This window comes from Melanotaenia boesemani, chromosome 14 (assembly GCF_017639745.1).
Source record: "Melanotaenia boesemani isolate fMelBoe1 chromosome 14, fMelBoe1.pri, whole genome shotgun sequence".
NCBI lineage: Eukaryota > Metazoa > Chordata > Actinopteri > Atheriniformes > Melanotaeniidae > Melanotaenia > Melanotaenia boesemani.
Genome location: NC_055695.1, coordinates 2,668,139 through 2,687,012, shown reverse-complemented (window position 1 = coordinate 2,687,012; position 18,874 = coordinate 2,668,139). Strand labels below are relative to the sequence as shown.

Below are 18,874 nucleotides of genomic sequence, written 5' to 3'. Positions count from 1 at the left end.
AATTTCAGTCCGGTTTCCGACCTCATCACAGCCCTGAAACAGCTCTGGTCAAAGTGTTAAATGACATTAGGTTGAATACTGGTTCTGGTGAAGTGTCAGTCCTGGTTCTGCTGGATCTCAGTGCTGTGTTTCATACTGTTTATGCTCCCTTTGGGTGAAATATTACAGAACTATAGCATTAATTATCAAAGTTATGCAGATGATACACAACTTTATGTGTCTCTGTCACCAGATGACTGCAGTCCAATAGACTTAATGTGTCAGTGTCTGGAGCAAATAAACACCTGGATGAAGGAGAATTTTCTACAATTACATGAAGACAAAGGTGAGATTATTCTGTTTGGTAGCAAAGAGAAGAGGGTCAGCATTGGTAAACAGCTGGAGACTCGGGCTCTTAAAATCACCAACCAAGTTGGTAACCTTGGAGACTCAGACCTGACTTTCAGCAGCCACATCAAAGCTTCACTAAGAAGCTTTTTACCAGCTCAGAAACATCAACAGAATTAAATTTTAGTCTCCCAGAAAGACCAAGAGAAACTCATCCATGCATTCATCTCCAGTAGGCTGGATTAATGTAATGGTCTTTAACAGGACTTCCTAAAAAGAACATTAAACATCTGCAGCTCATCCAGAACGCTGCTGCTAGAGTTTTAACCAGGACGAAGAGATCTGAACACATCACACCAGTTTTTAAATCTTTACACTGGCTTCCAGTCAGTCACAGAATAGATTTTAAAATTCTTCTTATTGTTTACAAATCCCAGAACAATTAAAGCTCAGAATACATCTGTGAAATGTTCAGAGAATATAAACCTAGCAGAGCTCTTAGATCCAAAGACTCTGGTCAACTAGTCCAGACCAGAATCCAGACCAGAGTCCAGACCAGAGTCCAGACTAAACATGGAGAAGCAGCATTTAGCTGTTTTGCTGCAAACAAGTGGAACAAACTGCCAGTGGAGATTAAACTTTCCCCAAATGTAGACATTTTTAAATCCAGATTAAAAACATTTCTTTTCTCATGTCCCTATACATGAATTCTGCATGATATCATTTTAACTTATCTGACATTTAATCAGTTTAATGTAATTTATTATTTTATTGTAATTTTCTTCTATTTGTTGCTGCCTTTTACTATTTCTTAATATCTGTAATACTTTTGTTTTATGTAAAGCACTTTGAATTGTCCTGTACATGAAATGTGCTGTACAAATAAACTGCCATGCCTTGCCTAAAAGGAGCATAAATTAAGCTTTTGATTAAAATTCCACCACGATACTAATGTACAGATTACCCATGGTCCACCTCTACATACAGAAGTCCAGATATGATGTAAAAACTAAAACTCAGCTGTTAACAGTTGTCTAAAACTTTAAAATGAAAGCCCGTTTAATCAGGAACTCACAAAGAATCCGAACGCGGCAGCTGTTCTAGAAACTCCCGGATTTCTCTGCATATTCTGTTTGTGCCTCGACCGCTGATCCTCTGCAGCGCGTTGATGCTGTTCTGCTGGAAGAAGGACAGATGAGGCATCTCTGCTGCCTTCATGTGGTACTGAATCGACCTCTGTTTCGCCCTTCGATCAAACATCAAGTATTTTGCGTAGTAGTTATAGAGCATCTGCTTGTCTGCAGGTTCCAGATCTCTCTCCATCATCTCCTGATACATCTGCTCTGCTTTCATCAGGCCATGACCAGACTTAGCATACATGTATGCAAAGTCAATCTCCTTCATGAGAGAAGAATGAGGGTAAAGAGAGACCACCTCCTCATGCAGACTGATGGCTCTGCTGATCATACTTTCACTTGGGCAACTTTCTTTATAAAAGCCGATCTTCAAAGAATAGCTGAGGGCAGTACACCTCTTCAGGTATCGCTCATCTGGATGCTTCTTCAGGGCCTTTTCTGCCAGGTCAATGGCCTCATCATAGCAGTCGAGCTGCCTGTACACCCTCATCAGGATTCTGATGCCGCTGTAGCTGCTGACAGGATTCATTAAAATCTTTTCTTCCAGCTCATCTGCTTCATCTTTGATTTGCTCTCCTCTCTTGGCTCTTAGCAGCAGGTCGACAGCAGCAAGGTACAGGTTGTCTGGATCCTCCTCTCGGGCCATTCTCATTTCCTCCAAGATGCCAACATCCTGGTCTGTGTCACTGTGTTTATAAGCACCCACCAACGCCAGCACACGGCTGGTCTGCCATGACACCATCTCTGGCTTCATCCTGACGGCTCTCTGGAAGTAATCTGCAGCCTGCAGCTTCTTGTCTTTGTCAAACTTCATCAGGGTCCAGGCCTTCTCAGCACACACCTCTGGGTGGAGCTCATCCTGGATTGGAGGCGGGTGTTTCTCCATCAGGGTGTCCAGCTTTGACAGGTACCTTTGGCTCTGACTGTCTTCACCCAGATGTTGGTGCAGCCATGCCAGGTTCCCGTAGTTCACCACCAACCAGGGACCCTCATCTGCATCTCCCAGCTGGTGGAAGGTCTCAGTGGCCCTGCTGAAGGAGTCCCGGGCCTCTTCAATGAAGCCCAGCTTGTAATGGATGAACCCCTGCAGGTTGTAGATGTGACCCAGCCAGATGTTTCCCTCCTTAGTGCCGATGTCCACCAGCTCGTCTCTGAGAGAGAACAGTTTGGACCTGCTGGTGTCCAGATTCCAGGTGAAGTGACACTCCAGGGACTCCAGTTTGGACTGACTCTGAGCAGCACTGAAAAAATTTTAAAAGACCAACATTAATCATCAGAGGGTTGATATAATCTGCTCTGACACTTTCAGAACAAACTGGAGTAAGGAGCATTAAAAAGGCAGCAAGAGAATAAAGATGTTTATTATCAGCTCCTTCTGTAAGAAAACTCTGAGAAGTGAGGAGACCATCAGTCTGTTTAACAGAGTCTGCTTTAAGGATTTCCGCTGCTCAACAGTTTTATCTCCTAAAAATGATGAAGAGACAGATGATAAAGAGATAAGGAAGGAAAGAAAGAAGGAAGGTTAAGATCTAACACTGAGCAGGATGCAATTAAAAGCAAAGAAGCTCTGAATAAAATCACCACAAACATAAAAATGAAGAAACGAAATACTGAAAAGACGGTGAAAGACAAACATGTATGAAAGGAGGAAGAAACCTGAAGGATAAAAATGATAGAAAAAGAGAAAGGTGAAATTATAACAGCAATTAATGAAATTCTTCATTAAAAAAAAACTCACCTCATTATTCAGCTGTTTTCGGTAAATATGAATCTGTGAATGTCTGTGGCTTTTAAAACCAGGAGCTTCTCCAACGTATGTGATGATCTGAGGATCTCAGCTGGAAGATGATAACGTTCCAGGTTTGCAGAGACTTTTATACGGTGCGTTAGTGAGCTTTGCCTTTTGGATTTCCTGGAAAGGAAATCAAGTACCAACAAGCCTACACTTTCGGTCTGATCAAACATGACACCACACTGAGAAAATATTCAAACTCTTATTAATTAAAACAAAAACCAGCTCCATTCCTGCCACACCCTCATTCCAGCATCTCACCTTCAAACTGTCAGGTCCCGTTCCCTGGTCATCCACCCCCCAAACCTAACCCCTCCTTTCATTCAGATTTCTCTCACTTTTTAACTCAGTTATGTGCCATCTTGCCTTCGGTTCACCTCTTTGGTCATTTTAACGTCCACATTGACAACACCAACAGCAAATCTGCCGTAGAAGTTCTGCAGCTTCACACAGCATGTCAGCTCCTCCACCCACAGCCCTGGCCACAACCTGGACTTGGTCTGCTCTGGTCTCATTCATCAGCTCTCATTCTCTGCATCTCTGGTCACTTGGCTATCATCATGGACAACGATATCCTGCCCCCACCTAAAAAAAGAAACTAAAAATACATTCTTTCTTCGGTTCTCCCCAACATGATAGCAAATAAATGGCCTTTCTCTCGTTCTGCTAGGACCAAATTAACACTATCAACCACCACCTAACCTTTTCCCCAGTCCACCGCTCCCCTCCTCCCTGCATCACCCAGACCATGTCTCAGTTTTCCCTGGTTTCCCTTACTGGCCTCACCAAACTCACCTCTGGAATGAAAACCTCCACCTCTGTCCTGGACCCCATCCCTTCTAATCTTATGAGAGAATGTCTCCAGTCATCTCATCCCTCATTCTCCATCAACTCTTCCCCCAGTTCTGGTTCTGTTCTTCACTCACTGGAACTGGCTGCTGTCACCCCATCCTCAAAATTCCTGCCTCAACCTTGATGTCGTGTCAAACGTTCAGCCCATTTCCAGCCTTCCCTTTCAGTCAAAGACCCTGGACCATGCCACCCAGCTCCAGGCCCACATCATCACCCATAATCTGTTAGAAATCTTAATCTGGCTTTCAGTGATCACAACCAGTTTCAGGGTCTGAGAACCACTGAATATCTGCTAAACTCCTCATTTTTATTCTTTTTTTAATCTCTCCCAGACATGATAGTTAAAGGTCCCATATTATGCAAAATTCACTTTTTAATGGTTTTGGAACAGTCATACTGGTCCCCCCGCATGTGTAGGAGACCCGTAAGTGTGAAACTCTTTCAGGCGCTCTCTCTCCCCCCTGCTCCACCTCTAGGGAAGTAAGCGCTGAATTGAGCGAGTTTGAAAGCCTGTACGTTAAGACGTCATAAGGGACAATAACCACTCCCCACAGAGCGATGGACCCGCCTACCGGCTCTCAAAGCCCGCCCTCTAAAAATCACCTAGCGCCCAGTGTTTTTCCCTCTTCGGCAACCCTCGTTAGCGGACATGGCTAAGCGACAGAAGCACTGTTCTGTTTGTGGCTGCATAAATGAACACGAAAACGTTTTTTTACTTCCATCCACTGAACCCACGAGGACTGAGTGGATTCATTTTATTTTTGGAGGAAATGTACCCGGAAAACTTCCAAAGGTTTTGCATGTCTGTGGCCAGCATTTCAAAGAGGACTGTTTCCACAACATGGGTGCATGGAAAGCAGGCTTCGCCAACCGTTTGAAGCTGAAGCCAGGTTCAATACCAACTGTCCGTGACACAGCTGGAGAGGTAAGAGCTGGCAGTTATTTTATCGTTTCGGCCTTATTAGTCTGAATGGGTTCCGGTGTTCCGGCGTTTGTTTATCCTTCACTACGCTGTAATCAGCGTCTAGTAACCGCTAAGGCCTAACCTGTCAATCACCTCATGACGGGCGATGCGATGGGCGGAGCCAACAGCTGAGCTGCTCCACCAGGGTTCCGCCCACCATAAACGGCACATTTCTGAAGCTGCTAAAAAGAGGGAGGTGAAGAGAAGCCGCTGCACTCAAACTGAGGGTCGATTTGTCCATACCATGGCGGAAATATTTCATTTAGATATTAATGAATGGTCTCAGATTGGGAATAAAGTGTATAATATGGGACCTTTAAGAGAAAAAGCCAGTTCCTCTGCACCGTGTCTGGGACTCAGCATTCGTTTCCTGTGTTCCCAGTTCAAGAATCACTGTTCAGTAAATGAAACAGACACTGTGTTGCTGCTTGTTTTAGTTTCATTTACTGAACAGTGACTTGGCTGAGATCTTGTTAATCAAACGTTCCTCAGGGTCTGACAGATGATGAGCTCCTCCCTGTTAAACTACGTGAACAGGTTTGTATCAGGAAAGCTCCACCCAATAAGGTGCAACGGAGTGAGTCAAGAGATGAGGATCACCAGGAATCAGCAGAGGGTCATTTCCCCTCCATGTTTAGATTTTACACATCCTGATCAGAGATATTACAAAAGTTACTTACTCGTTATTAAATGTGGAAAATGTTGTTGGTAACAGCTTGCCATGGTGGAGGGGTTTAAGTACGTCCATGATCCTGATGGCTGTGTTGTCGAGGGTATTAGCTCCTGAAAATTCTGCTAAAACAAAGTGGTCTCAGTGGAGGGGATTCAAAGACCTCGATGGACTGATACCAAAAAGAAACTTCACCTCACTCTCCTCCATCCACCACACGCCATATCCTCTGTTTCGTTTTTACCTCACTGACCTTTGCCCCTAATATTCTTCAAGCCAAGTTAAAACCCTTCCCTTGTTGCCAGGACAACAAACAAACCTGTTTCCTTGTTGGCTGGAACAGACTCCAGATTAATCAGCCTTCTTTGTGGTTTTCACTGACTCAGCCTTTCTTTTCTGCCAGTGGAGTCTCAAACTTCAGGACCCACATCTAGGCCTTGAACCGGCCTCACTGGCTCCTAGGAGACCAGGCTTTGTAAAGTCTTCGTCTGGCTCCCTCTACTGGTTGTTATTTGTTATTGCTCAGTTAGGACACAGGTTATCATTACATGTCCCTCATGCTGATGCTTCACTATTCACTGTTCACAACATGAACTTTATCTGAGTGTATAGATATTGTGTTTTAAACCATTTTTTAAATTTAATTTAGATTTTTTCCTCCCTTTAAGATTACATTTCCCACCCTGTGGATTAAAAAAACAACTGTGTGAAACAGATCAAGAACTAGAAGCCACACAGAAAACAAATAAACAAGACGTAAAGCCAAATTTAAAACAGAAGATGAACAAAGAACACCAGTAAACCATAATTAACCCAAAAAAACCACAATATTTAATATCAGTTTATTAAACCAAGACATAACCCCCAAAAATCAACAGAGCATGTGATTGAACAGCTATCAGCTGAGATTTAATATGAGACATTCAGACATGTTGAGTAACATCAAATGATTAAGAAATGTTCTTATAACTGGAATTCTTATCAGAAAACCATTTTTGTATGTACATATTTGTTTATTATTCCAGCTTAATTACAGCATTGTATGTTATAACAGTATAATCTGGTTACCATGTTTATAACACCAGAGACTGTTTAGTGTCACCACGATTACAGTACTGTTTAGAGACACATACTGTCTGAAAAACATGTAAAAAATATAATAACTGGGCTATTATTAGTGTGATTATGTTAATGGATGGGCTAATCTGATGACAGTTTTCATCATCATCATTTCATGACCAATCATCATCCTCAGGAGGCACATAATCCCCTCCAGAATCAAAGATGCTGATAGATAGATTTTGCGAATTTGGCACTTAGAGGGTTAAAAGCAAGTTAGCGTTAGATAAAAATTACTTCATGATGCTGATATAATATTATCTCTATTAAAACCTAAAGCATCTGTTAACACACAGATGTGCAGCCTGTGCTATCAGGAACTCACACAGACTCAGAATCTGGCAGGTTTTCTAGAAACTCCTGGATCTCTCTGTACATTCTGCTCCTGCCTCCCTTCCTGGTCTTTTTCAGCGACTTGATGCTGCTCTGCCGGAAGAAGGACTGATAAGGTATCTCTGCTGCCTTCATGTGGTACTGAATCGACCTCTGATACTCCCTTCGATCATACTGTAAATATTTTGCGTAGTGGTTATAGAGCATCTGCTTGTCTGCAGTTTCCAGATCTCTCTCCATCATCTCCTGATACATCTGCTCTGCTTTCATCAGGCCGTGACCAGACCTTGCATACATGTTTGCAAGGTCAATCTCCTTCATGAGCGAGGAATCAGGGTAAAGAGAGACCACCTCTTTAAGAAGACTGATGGCTCTGCTGATCATACTCTCATTCGGACGACTGTGCCAGTAATTAACGATCCTCCATTTGTAGCTGAGGGCAGCACACCTCTTCAGGTATCGCTCATCTGGATGCTTCTTCAGGGCCTTTTCTGCCAGGTCAATGGCCTCATCATAGCAGCCGAGCTGTTTGTACACCTTCATCAGGGTTTTGATGCCGCTGTAGCTGCTGACAGGATTCATTAAAATCTTTTCTTCCAGCTCATCTGCTTCATCTTTGATTTGCTCTCCTCTCTTGGCTCTTAGCAGCAGGTCGACAGCAGCAAGGTACAGGTTGTCTGGATCCTCCTCTCGGGCCATTCTCATTTCCTCCAACATGCCAACATCCTGGTCTCTTTGACTGTGTTTACAATCACCCACCAACACCAGCACACGGCTGGTCTGCCATGACACCATCTCTGGCTTCATCCTGACGGCTCTCTGGAAGTAATCTGCAGCCTGCAGCTTCTTGTCTTTGTCAAACTTCATCAGGGTCCAGGCCTTCTCAGCACACACCTCTGGGTGGAGCTCATCCTGGATTGGAGGCGGGTGTTTCTCCATCAGGGTGTCCAGCTTTGACAGGTACCCTTGGCTCTGACTGTCTTCACCCAGATGTTGGTGCAGCCATGCCAGGTTCCCGTAGTTCACCACCAACCAGGGACCCTCATCTGCATCTCCCAGCTGGTGGAAGGTCTCAGTGGCCCTGCTGAAGAAGTCCCGGGCCTCTTCAATGAAGCCCAGCTTGTAATGGATGAACCCCTGCAGGTTGTAGATGTGACCCAGCCAGATGTTTCCCTTCTCAGTGCCGATGTCCACCAGTTTGTTCCTCATTCGAATCAGTTTATATCTGCACTTGTCCAGATTCCAGGTGAAGTGACACTCCAGGGACTCCAGTTTGGACTGACTCTGAGCAGCACTGAAAAACATTTTAAAAGACCAACATTAATCGTCAGAGGGTTGATATAATCTGCTCTGACACTTTCAGAATAAACTGGAGTAAGGAGCATTAAAAAGGCATCAAGAGAATAAAGATGTTTATTATCAGCTCCTTCTGTAAGAAAACTCTGAGAAGTGAGGAGACCATCAGTCTGTTTAACAGAGTCTGCTTTAAGGATTTCAGCTGCTCAACAGTTTGATCTCCTAAAAATGATGAAGAGACAGATGATAAAGAGATAAGGAAGGAAAGAAAGAAGAAAGGTTAAGATCTAACACTGAGCAGGAAGAAATTAAAAGCCCAGAAGCTCTGAATAAAATCACCACACAAATAAAAATGAAGAAACGGAATACTGAAAAGACGGTGAAAGACAAACATGTACGAAAGGAGGAAGAAACCTGAAGGATAAAAATGATAGAAAAAGAGAAAGGTTAAATTATAACAGTAATTAATGAAGTTCTTCATTAAAAAAAACTCACCTCATTATTCGTATGTGATGATCTGAGGATCTCAGCTGGAAGACGATAATGTTCCAGGTTTGCAGAGACTTTCATACGCTGTGTTAGTGAGCTTTGACTTTTGGAATTCCAGGAATGGAAACCAAGTGCAGAAAAATAAAACAGGTTATTCAAATCAACATTTCTTAAGCTAACACTTTCGTTCTGGTCAAACATGACACCACACCTAAAAAAAGAAACTAAAAGAACATTCTTTCTTCGGTTCTCCCCAACATGATAGCAACTAAATGGCCTTTCTCTCGTTCTTCTGGGACCAAATTAACACTATCAACCACCACCTAACCTTTTCCCCAGTCCACTGCTCCCCTCCTCCTTGCATCTCCCAGACCATGTCTCTGCTAGCTCTGCTAGGTTTATATTCTCTGAACATATCACAGATGTATTCTGGGCCTAAACCATTCTGGGATTTGTAAACGATCAGAAGGGTTTTAAAATCTATTCTGTGACTGACTGGAAGCCAGTATAAACTGGAAGCCAGTGTAAAGATTTTAAAACTGGTGTGATGTGTTCAGATCTCTTCGTCCTGGTTAAAACTCTAGCAGCAGCATTCTGGATGAGCTGCAGATGTTTAATGCTCTTTTTAGGAAGTCCTGTTAAAAGACCATTACAGTAATCCAGCCTACTGGAGATGAATGCATGGATGAGTTTCTCTTGGTCTTTCTGGGAGACTAAACATTTAATTCTGTTGATGTTTCTGAGCTGGTAAAAAGCTTTTTAGTGAAGCTTTGATGTGGCTGCTGAAAGTCAGGTCTGAATCTATCAACACTCCAAGGTTACAAACTTGGTTGGTGATTTTAAGAGCCCGAGTCTCCAGGTATTTACCAATGCTGACCCTCTTCTCTTTGCTACCAAACAGAATAATCTCAGTTTTGTCTTCATGTAATTGTAGAAAATTCTCCTTCATCCAGGTGTTTATTTGATCCAGACACTGACACATTAAGTCTATTGGACTGCAGTCATCTGGCGACAGAGACATAAAGTTGTGTATCATCTGCATAACTTTGATAATTAATACTTTAGTTCTGTAATATTTGACCCAAAGGGAGCATATACAAGTTGAACAGAAGAGGTCCAAGGACTGACCCCTGGGGGACTCCACAAGTCATGGTCACTCGCTCAGATTCATAGCTGCCGATCGTAACAAAATAACTCCGGCCTTCTACATAGGACCTGAACCAGTTAAGGACCGCTCCAGAAAGTCCAACCCAGTTTTCAGCCTGTGCAACAGGATTCTGTGATCTACAGTATCAAACGCAGCACTGAGATCCAACAGAACCAGGACTGATACTAGACCAGAACCCGGACTGATGCTAGACCAGAACCAGGACTGATGGAAGACCAGAACCAGGACTGATACTAGACCAGAACCAGGATTGGTACTAGACCAGAACCAGGACTGATACTAGACCAGAACCAACCTAATGTCATTTAACACAGAGCTGTTTCCGTGCTGTGATGAGGTCGGCAGCCGGATTGAAATTTATCAAGATTTCCACTTTCATTTAAAAAGTCATGAAGCTGGTGAAATACAACTTTTTCAATAATCTTGGAAATAAAAGAGGTTAGAGACGGTCTATAGTTGTTCATCATAGAGGCGTCTAGAGTCCTTTTCTTTAGGAGTGGCTTAATAGCAGCGATCTTTAGTGACTTGGGAAAAATGCCTGATGCCAGTGAGCTGTTAACTATCAGTAGGAGATCACTTTCTACTGAGGTAAAAACCGTTTTTAAAAAGTCGGATGGTATCATGTCCAGAGTGCATGTTGTTGATTTCAAATGCCAAAATGTTTCGCGTAGGATTTTTAAATCAACCATTTTAAATTGCGACATGACATCAGAAATATCTCCGGGTTTTAGACACAGACTAATTTTCTTGTTTGACTGTGTGGAATTAATATTTTCCCTAATTGTTTTGATTTTTTGGCTAAAAAAGTTGGCAAATTGGTTGCATTTCTCAGTGGAAAGGAGCTCTGGGCTTATCTGTTTGGGAGGATTTGTAAGTTTTTTAATCATAGCAAACAGAGTGCGAGAATTGTTGACATTCCTGTTAATCATTTCAGATAAATGCAGCTCTCTGGCCTTCACAGCTCATTGTTATAGTTACGCAGGCTTTGTTTGTACAGCTCAGAGTGAATTTGAAGTTTATTTTTCCGCCATTTCCGCTCAGTTTTTCTGCATTCTCTTTTTAGGCTGGTAACCACAGTGGTGTTTCTCCATGGTGTTTTCTGTTTGATCAAGTTGCTCTTGATTCTTATCGGTGCAACAGCATCCATTACATTCAAGATTTTCAGATTGAAATGATCCAGGAGTCCATCAACGGACTCTGCTCTGGTTGTTGGTAACATAGCTATGGCCTCCACAAACTTAGCACTTGTTCTTTCATTAATGTACCTCTTTCTAACCGAGGAGCAGGTTGGTTGGACATTCTGAGTGATCAGTAAATCAAACAAAATACAAAAATGGTCAGACACGGCCGAGTCAGTGACCGCAACAGAAGAAATATCAACACCCTTTGAAATAACCAGGTCCAGAATGTGACCTCGAATGTGGGTTGGTTCTTTTACATGTTGCCACAAACCAAACATCCAATAAGGAACAAAATTCCTTGACATTACCATCCGTCATGTTATCTATGTGAATGTTAAAATCCCCAGTTAAGATGAAATGGTTAAAATCAGTAGAGATAACCGACAATAATTCAGAAAATTCATCAATAAAATTTACACAGTGTCCTAGACGTCTGTAGATGATTAGAAAGAGGATTTTAGGAATGCCCCTTAAAATAAAACTAAGATATTCAAAAGAAGCAAAATCAGCAAATGAAATCTCTTTACACTGGAATGAATCTTTAAATAAGGCAGCTTCTCCTCCCCCTTTCAACATTTATTCATAAAACTAAAATGAGGGGGTGCTGTTTCATTAAGAACTGTAGCACTTGTGTCTTCTGTTAACCATGTTTCTGTCAGAAAAAGAAAATCTAAACTGTGAGAAATGATGAAGTCATTAACTAAGAGTGACTTGTTGGACAGAGATCTAACATTTAGTACAGCAGCTTTATGAAGTTTACTCTGGTCTCTGTTGTATTCTGAGTTATACAAGGTACAGTTAACAGATTAGATCCATTCACCCCACAAGCTGACCGTGTTTGATTCCTTATTTTACTAACTAACAGTAATCCTACTGGGTCCAGGCTTGATCTCAGAGCAGCTGTTAGTAGTAGCAAAACTACAGCAAGGACCCTGAATGCATCATGGCATGTTATCTTTGTTGTGAATTCTGCTGCTGCTCTGGGAACCTCCACATCCTCCCTTGCCCTGCTCTGCCAGGACAGATGAACTAAGAGGAGGGGGAGCCCTGTATTTCTTGGTAGATGGTGGTCGCTGGGGTCCGGTCCGGGATAGAGACATCCTTTGAAGACCTTGGGTGATGTGGAGGGTCTGGTGAGGGGGGAGAGCTGGGAGTTGATCTCCTCTCTGCTGTGTCCTTCGCTCTTATCTGTACATCATGTTTGGGTTTGCCGTCCCAACAGCATGATGCAGGTGTGCACCAAGTAATCTGCATCCAGTTAGATTTGGATGGACACCATCAGGTCTGAATCGCTCCTTACAGTTCCAAAAGATATTGAAGTTTTCAATGAACTTGATCCCATGGGTGATACATGCGTTTGATAACCATGTGTTCAGGCCAAGAAGTCTACTGAAAAGTTCAGTTCCTTTACCGGCTGTAGGAATGGGTCCAGAAATGTAAACATGGTGCTCCAAACTGACACAGTCTCTCGAACAGCAGAGAAAAGTCTTTCTTCAGGATCTCGGAGCCAGTTTTTCTCCTCAGAATATCAAAAGACCCTGTGTGGACAATAATCTTCATACCATCTGGATATGAAGACAGAATGGTCTAAAGATCTCTGTCAGTTCCCTGACTGATGGATCAAAATGTGTTAGATTTTCTGTCTTTGCCATCCTCACATGCTGTTATAGAGTCTCTATTCTATTCTATTCTATTCTATTCTACAGTCATTTAGCAGACGCTTTTATCCAAAGCGACTTACATTTGAGAGTAAGAACAACACAAGCATGAATTCAAACAAGATGGGACGTCATAATTAAGTGATAGTCAGACTGCTTTGAGTCCAGTTGGACCCAGGTGCTGTCATGTAGTGCTAGTGCAGTGCATATAATTTTTTTTTTTTTTTTTTAGTCATTTTATTTAAATACAGGATCACGATTTCATCACATAATATCAACTTGGTCATAAGTGCATGATTTCATCACATAATATCAACTTGGGCATAAGTGCATGATTTCATCACATAATATCATCTTGGGCATAAGTGCACACAGCTTCTTCAGTACTTGGTTGAGCCAAAAAGCTGGACAAATCTTTCTGACTCATTTAGTTAAGCTAAATGTGGAAATGCTCCTTAAACAACTGAGTCTTTAGCTTGGTCTTAAAAGTGGATACGGACTCTGCAGATCGGACGGAGTTTGGTAGAGCGTTCCACCACCGGGGAACAACAGAGGAGAAGAGTCTAGCTACTGATATTGCGCCACGTTGTGGTGGGAGCACTAGGCGTCTTTCACTGGCAGAGCGTAACTGTGGAGAGGGAGTGTAGCTCTGGATTAAGGAGTGGAGGTAGACCGGAGCCGTTTGGGTTATTGTTTTGTAAGCCAGAAGCAGAGCTTTGAATTTGATGCGTACTGCAACTGGAAGCCAGTGAAGAGCAATTAGCAGTGGAGTGACATGAGCTCTTTTGGGCTGGTTAAAGACCAGACGTGCTGCTGCGTTCTGGATCATCTGCAGAGGTTTAACTGAGCATGCAGGCAGGCCAGCCAGTAAGGAGTTGCAGTAGTCAATGCGTGAAATGACCAGAGCCTGGACCAGGAGCTGGGTCGTGTGTTCAGTCAGGTAGGGTCTGATCCTCCTGATGTTGTAGAGAGCAAATCGGCAAGACCGGGAAACCGAGGCAACATGGTCCTTAAAGGTCAGCTGGTTGTCTACCATGACACCAAGATTCCTGGTAGAAGATGTAGGCACTAGTGTGATGGAGTCAAGCTGCACACTTATCTGTGGCAGTAAGGAAGGATTGGCTGGAAAGACAATAAGCTCAGTCTTGGACAGATTTAGCTGAAGGTGGCGATCCTTCATCCATGCAGAGATATCAGCAAGGCATGCTGATATTCGCATTGAGATGGTTGTGTCATCAGGTGGGAAAGAAAGGAAATGCTGAGTGTCATCTGCATAGCAGTGGTAGGAGAAACCATGAGAGCTAATGACTGCACCGAGTGAGGAGGTGTATAGGGAAAAGAGAAGAGGGCCAAGCACCGAGCCCTGAGGCACCCCTGTTGTCAGCCCATGTGATCTGGACACGCCCCCTCGCCAAGATACTTTAAATGATCTCCCTGTGAGGTAGGATGTAAACCACGAGAGGGCAGATCCTGAGATGCCAAGCTCCAAGAGTTTGGAGAACAGTATATGATGGTTGACCGTGTCAAAGGCAGCAGACAGGTCCAGCAGTATAAGGACTGAGGATTGACCAGTGGATCTGGCAACCTGTAGGGACTCAGTAACTGACAGGAGAGCAGTTTCAGTAGAGTGACCTTGCCTGTATCCAGATTGATATGGATCTAACAGGTTGTTGTCTTGGAGGAACTATGAGACCTGACTGAAGACGGCACGCTCTAGTAGTTTAGACATGAATGGAAGCAATGAGACCGGCCCGTAGTTTCCAACCTGGGCTGGGTTGAGTGTGGGTTTCTTCAGCAGCGGGGAACCCGAGCTTGCTTGAAGGCAGAAGGAAAGACACCGGATTTAAGAGAGGAGTTGATAATATGAGTTACTGCAAATTTGACTGTAGGTAAAATGCTCTGCAGGATGTCAGAGGGAACAGGATCAAGAGGACAGGTTGTGGGTTTTGAGCTGACTAGAAGTTTAGAGACTCCGTCCTCATTTAGAGAGCGGAAAGAGCAGAGTGAGGCACCAGTAGCTGGTTTGGTAAGGCTGAGTTGGTCAGGCTCAGTGAATTGGTTACTGATGGTAGCGACCTTTTCAGTGAAGTAGGAAGCAAACATTTCTGCAGTCAGCACAGTGGGAGGCTGAGCAGGTGGTGGAGATAGAAGAGAGTTAAACACCATGAACAGTTGTCGTGTGTTGGGAGCATTGCGGATCTTGTTCTGATAAAAGGCTATCTTGGCCGCCTTTAGTCTGGATGTGAAAGTTTCAGGTTTTTGCTGGTACTCAGACAAGTCAGTGTGCTCTTTTGATTTGCGCCACTTTCTTTCAGCCACCCTGAGTCCGGCTCTGTGATCCCTTAGAGCCTCTGTGAGCCATGGACTGGGAGGGTTTTGTCTGGCTGGTTTTGACACCAGAGGACAGAGTTTGTCCAGAGAGGAGGCGAGAGAGGAGCAGAGTGTTTCTGTAGCTTCATTAACAGACAGTAAGGAGAAGTCTGAGTGGGAAGGGAGGGTAGAGTAAACCTCATCAGACAGCTGTGTAGGTCTGAGGGATCTCAAGTTTCTGCGGTAGGACACCATTTTTGGAGCTGCTTGATTGACATGAGGAAGGAAGACAGAGAATTTAACCAGGAAGTGGTCTGAGAGGTGCAGCGGGGTGACGGACAGGTCGGCTGTGGAGCAGTTTCTGGTCAGCACCAAGTCAGGAGTATTGCCAGCTTTGTGTGTTGGAGGAGTCTGTACCAGTTTGAGATTGAAAGAGTAGATGAGAGCCAGAAAGTCAGTTGCCTGTGGTTTGCCAATGTGAATGTTCATGTCTCCCATGACAATTAGTGGTGTGCCATCATCAGGAATGTCAGAGAGAATCATGTCCATTTCAGAGACAAACTCAGCTATACTACCACCCGGAGGCGGTAAATGACCAGAATGTATGCAGTGATGGGTGTAGAGACCTTTACTGCGTGATACTCAAGTGATGAGCAGTTAACCATAGGACGGACAGAAGTTAAGTTTCAGTTTTTTGAAATAAGAATGCCCGTTCCACCTCCTCGTTCAGCTGAGCGAGGTGTTTGGCTAAATTCTGCATTGACAGAACGGGCAGCTGGTGTAGCTGTGTTTTCTGGACGGATCCAGATCTCAGTCAGGGCTAGGACCTGAATGTCAGAGAGATTTATCAATGAACTGATAAATTCTGTTTTGTTAACTGCGGACTGACAGTTCCAGAGACCAAAGGTAACAGAGGGTGTGACTGACGTGCTGCCATTGGAAAGGACAGGTTTTGGGGATTGAGGTGTCTATGGGTGACACGCCTTGGTCTGTACCCATATCTGACAGGGATGGGTTTGAAGCACATTGTGCGTTAATAGAGTTGTGAGGAGTTTTAAGCTCGTGCCTTTGCTCGGTGGACTCGCACAGGTAGACTCGCAGGTCTTTACCCTCAGTGGTCTTAACCCGACGCGGGCTGACACAAAGGCTGACGCCTCGCTGACACTTCAGCACACCATGTGTGGAAAAGTACCTGGAGCTGACACAGCTGAGCTCACTTTGCTTGATTGCACCCGGCTGAAACCGCCTCTATCTGCTTTGCCCTGAGCAGTACACAGTGGGTGTGACCCGCGTCACGGCCTCAACTGGTTGAAGAGAGAAGGTGCTAACGACAGAGCCCCACACCAGCAATGTAAACAATAACCCGAAAACAAGACAGAAACTCAAGCAGTAAACTCACCTAACTGACTGTACCAACCCTGACTGAAATCAGTGCTTGTTCTGAGTCTCCAATCAGAATTGTGTCTATTTGTTTTTGTGTGGAGGCGCCGATAGCTTCTCTAGTCCTCCTGTTTGTGGAATTATGGCCTCTCCTCCTGGTCTGGTTAGCCCTGGGCTGAGTTTTAGGGCTATTTCTTGAGTTTTTATAGATCCTTGCATTACATTCATCATCATTCATTTTATTATGAGTCAACACATCATGTTTATTATGCAGTGAGACTTCAGGTGGTGGAGTGAGTGCTGGAGCTTTATATTTCCTGCTGGATTTACCTCTGCGACGAATAACATCAGACCAGGTTCTGGCCGGGGTTGATGACTTTGGTCTGGCACCAACAGTGTTCCAGAAGGAGAGAGCAGTCTGATGGTCCGGTTTGGGATTTTCCCAGCTATTCCAGTGTCATTTGAACACATCCAGATAAGTGTATCAGCCAGGTCCGTAGTGGCAGGCTCCACATTCGACATGCCTTCATGTATGAAGATTTGACTCAATCCATTTGACAACTCAGTAGCTTGTACAGAAGCTGCAATAGAGTCAATAAATTCTTCATTCACACGAATGTCTTGCAGTGTTTCCATCCTCTTCTCCAGCTGTGTTATCCTCGAAGAAAGTTGCTCACACTCGGCGCAGCTCACTGATACTGCAGGGTTAGAAAACATCATTCCACTAGTTCTCCGATGGCAATCAACTAAATTTATCAAAAAATATATTCGTTCCAGTGATTTATAAGTGAACAGGAGTCCTTGTTCCTAAATTTCTTGCCGGTAAAGATAAGAAAAAAAAAGAAGAAAATGCAAGCAGAAAGGAGAGCAAAGCAGGAAGCGTCTGCACGGCAGCAAAGCAGGAAGTCAATAAAAAGCACAGAAGCTCTCAATATAATCACCACACACAAAGATAAAGAAAATGAATACTGAAAGACAAAAATGTACAAAAGGAAAGGAAGAGGAAGAAACCTGAAGGATATAAATGAATAAAAATTGGGTTAAAAGGTTTAAAATGAGCAGTAATTGATAAAAATCTTAATTACTTCACTCACCTCATTATTCAGCTGTTTTCTGTAAATATTAATCTGTGAATGTTTGTGGCTCTTAAAACCAGGAGCTTGTCCAACGTATGCGATGACCTGAGGATCTCAGCTGGAAGACGATCACGTCCCAGTTTACACAGACTTTGTAGGATGATCTAGTAAACACTGACCTTTGGACTTTCATGGAAATTGAGGGACAATATTCTAGTCAGAAGATTTTAAAGTTAAACTTTGAATCTGGTCAGATGTCACACCACGATAAACAAATATTCAAACACTTTTACTAAAATAATTAATCAGAAATAAAAGCTTCTGCTAAATTTTTGCATTGTTTGACTCATCCAGAGATGCAGACCAGCAGGTGTTTTTGGCCCACTTGTTATCCAGACTGGAGTATCCATCCATTCATCCATCCATCCATCCATGCATCCATCCATCCATCCATCCATCCATTTATCATCCATCCATCCATCCATCCATCCATCTATGCATCCATCCATCCATCCATCCATCCATCCATCCACCTGTCCGTCCATCCATCCATTCTTCCATCCATCCATCTATCGGCTGTGACGTTCCACTGAGAGTTGATAATCACAGTCTGATGAAGCCAACAGAACCACATCATCTGCAAAATTAGAGACCCAATCCTGAGTCCACCAAACCGGATCCCCTCATGAAAAATTGTGAACAGACTAAATGACAAATGGCAGCCCTTGTGAAGTCCAACACCCACTGAACTAGGATCCAAAGTACTGCTGGCAATGTGGACCAAGCTCTGGCACCAGTCGTACAGGAACCAAATGCCGGTCATCAGAGGGTCTGGTACCTCATACTCTTAAAGGAGTCCCCAAGTGACAGTCAAATACCTTCTCCAAGTCCAAAAAAAGTGCATGTAGACTGGCTGGGTGAACTCCAATGCACCCTACAGGACCCTGTTGAGAGGGCAGAACTAGTCCATAGTTCCACTACCTGGAGAAAAACCACACCAAGATTCGACTGAGCAAATAGCCTGAATAACCTTACTGGGGAGGCTGAGGGGCATGATCCACATGTAGTTGGAACATATTAGCTGGGTGGGGGGAGGTTTTACTACATTTAAACCAGGTGATCA

At 43.6% G+C, this 18,874-nt stretch overlaps 2 protein-coding genes across 2 annotated transcripts; both read right to left on the bottom strand.

Annotated features, from left to right (window-relative positions):
• Window positions 1–1,398: 1,398 nt before the first annotated feature.
• LOC121653005 (interferon-induced protein with tetratricopeptide repeats 1-like) lies at window positions 1,399–3,303 on the bottom strand. Its single transcript, XM_042006184.1, has 2 exons — window positions 3,202–3,303; window positions 1,399–2,704 (listed from the first exon to the last, which is right to left on the bottom strand). The coding sequence occupies exons 1-2, from the start codon at window positions 3,204–3,206 to the stop codon at window positions 1,399–1,401; spliced, it is 1,311 nt and encodes a 436-aa protein (XP_041862118.1). The 5' UTR covers window positions 3,207–3,303.
• A 3,429-nt stretch (window positions 3,304–6,732) lies between these two features.
• On the bottom strand, window positions 6,733–9,080 carry LOC121653467 (interferon-induced protein with tetratricopeptide repeats 1-like). Its single transcript, XM_042006985.1, has 2 exons — window positions 8,985–9,080; window positions 6,733–8,487 (listed from the first exon to the last, which is right to left on the bottom strand). Exons 1-2 carry the CDS (start codon window positions 8,987–8,989, stop codon window positions 7,182–7,184), a joined length of 1,311 nt encoding a protein of 436 aa, XP_041862919.1. The 5' UTR covers window positions 8,990–9,080; the 3' UTR covers window positions 6,733–7,181.
• Window positions 9,081–18,874: the final 9,794 nt, after the last annotated feature.